Source organism: Pangasianodon hypophthalmus, chromosome 2 (assembly GCF_027358585.1).
Source record: "Pangasianodon hypophthalmus isolate fPanHyp1 chromosome 2, fPanHyp1.pri, whole genome shotgun sequence".
NCBI classification, from domain to species: Eukaryota; Metazoa; Chordata; class Actinopteri; order Siluriformes; family Pangasiidae; genus Pangasianodon; species Pangasianodon hypophthalmus.
In genome coordinates this window covers 21,744,829-21,750,739 of record NC_069711.1, presented here as the reverse complement: position 1 = coordinate 21,750,739, position 5,911 = coordinate 21,744,829, and the positions used below count along the sequence as shown (strand labels likewise).

The window sequence follows — 5,911 nt, the reverse complement described above, 5'->3', positions numbered from 1 at the left end:
AGACAACCAAACCTTGCTGGCCTTATAATAATAATAATAATAATAATAATAATAATAATAATAATAATAATAATAATATTATTATTATTGGTAGTAGTATTAGTAGTAGTAGTAGTGTTGTTGTTGTTGTTGTTGTTATTATTATTATTTATTAACGACAACAACAACAACAAGAATACTACTACTACTGATAATAATAATAATAATAATAATAATATTATTATTATTATTATTATTATTAACAGCAACAACAACAACAATTATGATAATAATAATAATAATAATAATAATAATAATAATCAAATTGGATTACTCTTAAAATTATAATTAATCTATATGCTCATAATGATCACATAATAACATGAATAATATGAATAATAAAACTGTGATACCATGCATAAGGCTATATTTTATTATTTCATAAAATATAGACCAGATAATCTAAGAAACCAAGAATGAAAGACTGAAATGAGAATTAAAAACAGCTCTGGCAAATTCACAACGTTGTTTTCTTTTTAAGTGTCACGAAGGCAAAAGTGCTTTGGCTTCATCTGCTAAGTAGCTCGTACTGATAGACAGAAGATCACACGGGTCACCGTCTGCTTGCCAGCACAATACTCGTCTAATGGAGGGGAGGACATGGCCCGCGTTTCTCTTCAACACCATTATAAACGGCTTGATTTAATTAATCCCGCTTTCATTGACCACGTGCAAGAAAAAAGAAAAAAAACAGCTCCGGTGACGTCGCCTGAGCGCGCGCTCCTTAGAGAGCAGAGAGGCGGCGGGGATGCGAGTTTATCACCCTAAAATATGAAATATTATCGCACAAAAGAATTATACACTAGAGTGAAGAGAAGGACAGAGTCGTAAAATTAATTTCAGAATAAATAAATAAAAAATATTCCGCAATAACCGCCAGGGAAATCAATGCAGAGTTAGTTAGATAGAAATGTAAAATCAAAAAATGCATCCTAACCATAAAAACAAATATTTATTCATTTTAGTTAACAATTTACTAAACATTTATTAAACATATATTTATTATTATTATTATTATTATTATTATTCCCTAGGTTTTTATTATATTATATATAAATAGTCTCCTTAAAGGCTTTATTTTCTCTGAGGAAAAAAAAGAAAAAAAAAAGTCAAAAGCTTAAACAATATGCAAAAACACCTCATGACCGCGCTGGCACATTTACATTTCTCTGAAGCTGAGCTCTCATTTCCCAGTACAAAGTAATAAAGGAATTGTTTCTACTGTCAGTTAAAGATCTTTTCATTAGGGCAGGTGGAGCCTGTTGAAGCAAATCGATAAGAGGTTATAACTGCATGCTGCAAAACAAATGACAAATTTAGCCTTTGCTTTTCGAGCCTTTGCTTTTTATTCTGCCTGTGCACATGAAGAATTACCTCTGGGCTGTGTTAGAGATTAGACCACATTAAAAATATTTACACTATAATATAAAAAATAAGCATGCACTTAACACTTTCCAGAAGCCTGCTTACATTTAGTCAGTGTTACCTTCCACACCCCCATCTACAGCACAATGACCCTGAGCAACGTTTTCTCCCAGAGCTCCACATTCTCCCCGCACATCCTTCTCCTCGGGAGCATCCCCGCATGCATGCGTCGCTCACCTTGGTGCTCGTGAATGGTCCGCGTTTTGCATTTTCGCGCTCGCTCATTTCCTACTTTTTTTTCATATGCTAACATGAGCAATGATTAGGTCGTTAGCACCTCCACAGAAACCCGTTAAGAAAGCTTTATTTGTAGGTTTCCCTATTGTTGCTGCGCAATTATTTCCCCCGACACGTCTAACAAAACCAGCCACGTAGCCTGTGCGTTCACTGCAATAATATCACAAAAACTCAAGACTGTCTCCTCTGACGCTCCGACTAGGCGTGATCATAAGACCAGCTCAGATCCATAAAAATGCACTTTTAAGTCGGCTTAGACTCACTGGCTTTAATTCAGCAGAATGGAGGAGCAGTCAGTAATAAGAGTTGCAGTTTAATGTGTCATCATCTGTTAGGAGATGATTTCTTTCAGCAGGTTTTCAACACAGTGGATTCTGAGAAGAAGTCCGTTTTGCCACTACAGGCTAATGCACAGCAGAGCAGAAGATTTCAGTCATGCATATCAGTGATAAACTGGTCTATATGACGGACGGACGGAGGTGTAAGCGTGTTGCTGTGTTGTCCCATTTGTTGACAAGCGCGTGAAACAAACTTCAGCTTCGCGGCTGTTCAACAGAGGGGGACCGCCTGACGTCACGGGGTCACGTGACGCGGCTGATAGTATATCTTTAAGTGGAAAAACTATCCTAATCTATCAGACAGTCGTTTTAAAAACCCTGCTTGGGAAGCATGCGTCATCACCTCTCTTTAGTCCAGAGTCACTGCTGAGCGGGTTGGAGGGACACGCTGGAGCGGGAGGGCTGCGCGCTCAAGTTTGCTAAAACTTCTGAAGAGCGCTCGCCTGGAGAAATATTATCTGAAGTTTTGAGTTTTCATTGGCAAGGCGCTGGGACTGAGCCGCATTTAGCCAAGTGGCTGACATCCGAGCTGCCCGCCGGAGCAGACCGCGCTCTTACCTTCGGAATCGGTTTCTCAGCCAAGCGCGCAGCCATGACCCTGTCAGGAAGCGGCAGCGCCAGCGACATGTCCGGTCAGACAGTGCTCACTGCAGAGGACGTGGACATAGACGTGGTCGGTGAAGGCGACGAGGGACTGGAGCGGGACAGCGAGTGCGGGAGCCCAGGCATGCTGCCCGAGCCCGGGGACGATGGAGACGACCTGGAGGTGCACGAGCGCGCTACCGGCAGCCCGTGTGAGAGTGGCGGCGAGAGCGAGCACAGGACAGGGGAGGAGGGTCAGGATAGTGCCACTGCCCCGGCACCCAACAAGCCCAAGAGCAGCCTGGTCAAGCCGCCGTATTCCTACATCGCCCTCATCACAATGGCCATCCTGCAGAGCCCACAGAAGAAGCTCACGCTTAGCGGCATCTGCGAGTTCATCAGCAACCGCTTCCCGTACTACCGGGAGAAGTTCCCTGCGTGGCAGAACTCCATCCGCCACAACCTGTCGCTCAACGACTGCTTCGTCAAGATCCCGCGCGAGCCGGGCAACCCGGGCAAGGGCAACTACTGGACTCTGGACCCGCAGTCTGAAGACATGTTCGACAACGGCAGCTTCTTGCGGAGGAGGAAGCGCTTCAAGAGGCAGCCGGACATTCTCCGGGACCAGACCGCTCTCGTCATGCAGAGCTTCGGTGCCTACGGCCTCGGGAGTCCTTACGGGCGCCACTATGGCCTCCACCCGGCCGCCGCGTATTCTCACCCAGCCGCGCTACAGTACCCCTACATCCCCCCCGTCGGTCCCGTGCTGCCCCCGGCTGTCCCGCTCCTGCCGTCGGCCGAGGTGAACCGGAAGGCGTTCAGCTCGCAGCTCAGCCCGAGCCTCCAGCTGCAGCTCAACGGTCTGAGCGCCGCCGCCGCCGCCGCCGCTGCTGCCAGCACGGCGTCCATGATCAAGTCGGAGCCCTCGAGTCGGCCCTCGTTCAGCATAGAGAACATCATCGGGGTGTCCAGCAGCAGCGGCACCGGAAGCGCACAGACTTTGCTGCGGCCGCCGGTCACGGTGCAGTCAGCGCTGCTGAGCGCGCACTCCCTCTCCTCGCTAACACGGAGCTCAGCCATCCTCAGCGTGCCGCCCACAAACCTCATCTCCGGACAGTTCTTACCGGCGGCCACGGCAGCCGTGTCCAAATGGCCTTCTCAGTGATAGACTCATTTTCTAATATTTAAAGGGAAGGGATGGGAGAGACTGTACAGCACGAACTAGGCAGCACTGGACGCTTCGTCCACCTCAATGTAGCCATGTAAAGAAAAAAATTCAAAAGAAAATATACAAAACGGAGGAATGCTTTCAGCACAGGTAATATTTGTAAATATTTGTAAGAAATGTACTTGTTCGACTTTCTGATTTTATTTTATTTTTTTCTTTTATTTGCTGTTCAGACTTTTTGTAGTTGAAAGTATTTTATTTTCATTTCCATCATATACATGTGTTCTTCTCATCTGGAATCACAAGACACGTGATTCGCTTATTAGGGTAATTCATGTTCATTTCTGATTTATTTTTATTCAGAAACACAAAATGTTCTTGTTCGAAGGCTGGACAAGTAGTCTGTTTATACAAAAAATTAAATATATGTATTCTATGTAGCTATATTGTGTTGTAAATTGGATACATTTGTTAATAAATATTCAAATAAAACATCTATATTCTTAATTGCTTAATAATTTAAACCTCAATTAGATTAAAGTGAAATCAGATCATCACTTCATCAAACACTGTTGTTTTCTCTTTAATTAATTGTAATTCCTCTGAATTACTTTTGAATATAATCGATATAAGTGATTAAAATTCGAAACATACATTTCCTACACTTGGTTCAATCCGTGTTTAATCCGAATTTGTTTTATTGTTGAGGAAAAAAAGACGACTTATCTACAGTTATTATTATAATCTTATCTATAGTTATTCTTTATGCTAAGTCAAATTTAATTTTAGGTAAGAAAATATTTTATTTTAATGCTTGGGAATTAATGATAATATAAAAATAAGATAGTAATATTGGTATTATAATACGAATTTTTTTTCTAAGGTTCTAAAATTAGGTACTGCTTGAGAGATTATATTATATTTTTTAACTTTATTTTCTACAAATGAAGTGAGACAAGGTGTGATTTTAAAAAAGTCGATTTTTGCTCGAAGGATATAAGCTTAATCTTGCCATCACCAAACATCATATTTAATACACAGTAATTATTGTAGAAATTATTACACATTTATAACAGGACTATGTGTTTTCTGTTTTAAATAATAAGCAAAAGAATAAATAATAGGCTCGCAGTCATGGCTCCATGATGTGTTAGTAATGCTGCAATGCTTAAACACAGTCTAATGCTTTAATTAATGTGTCCTGCTCTGTAATATCAGTGAATTATCTGGTGTAATAAAATGTCGGAGCAGTTGATCAGAGGCAGTTTAGGGATTGACAGCAGCGGTGTGAAGTGTGCATGTTGTCTTTCTAAAAGCGGCTCTGGGTTTCACAGTTGTGTCTCTGGCTAATCAGCGCTACACAAACAGCAAATGGCGCACGGTGTACAGGGGTTAAGGGGCTATATTTAACTGATACCCATGGGAAAAGAGAAAGGACTTGCGTCTTAAATTCACTTTCGAGCAAAAGTAGCTGCCGAGAATGACACCGGATAACAGCAAGCACATTCCTCCACTGCCTCCTTATTCTGTAAAATTAGACAAACATGTCTGATGCGCATTTCTGCCATGCCTGGCCCTCGGCCCCACTCTGTTATTATAAAACATGATGCCTGATGCTTCAGGTCTTAAATACAAGAAAACAAAAAGAGAGCACTGGGATAAAGACTTACCCTGAAGACTTTTAGAAATAAATGGATAGATAATGCAGAAGGAAAAAAGTCATAGCTGAACGCAGAATAATCAGATTATAATTATAAATATATTAGTAATTATTTTGTTCACACGAAACCCATATATTCGTAGACACCTTGTTTCAAAAGCGTTCTGAGCAGAAATGAAATTTAAAAAATAATTATTTAGGTTAATTTCTATTTTTCAAAAGTAAAATAATATTATGTAAAACAAACCAATACAAAATCGAAACAAAATTAAGAAATTTACTATAAATAAAGAAAAGCCGGCTTATCATAAATATATAAACACAGACTGTAAAAAAAATAAATAAATAATATATATATATATATATATATATATATATATATATATATATATATATATATATATATATATATATATATATATGTATATATAGACACACACACACACATATACATACATATGT

At 40.5% G+C, this 5,911-nt stretch overlaps 1 protein-coding gene across 1 annotated transcript; it reads left to right on the top strand.

Annotated features, from left to right (window-relative positions):
* The first annotated feature begins 2,245 nt into the window (after positions 1-2,245).
* On the top strand, positions 2,246-4,349 carry foxd3 (forkhead box D3). Its single transcript, XM_026923416.3, has one exon. It carries the CDS (start codon positions 2,632-2,634, stop codon positions 3,784-3,786), a length of 1,155 nt encoding a protein of 384 aa, XP_026779217.3. The 5' UTR covers positions 2,246-2,631; the 3' UTR covers positions 3,787-4,349.
* The last annotated feature ends 1,562 nt before the right edge of the window (positions 4,350-5,911 follow it).

Coding starts and splice junctions, on each gene's coding strand:
- foxd3 (XM_026923416.3), top strand. CDS start 2,632: ATGACCCTGTCAGGAAGCGGCAGCGCCAGCGACATGTCCGGTCAGACA.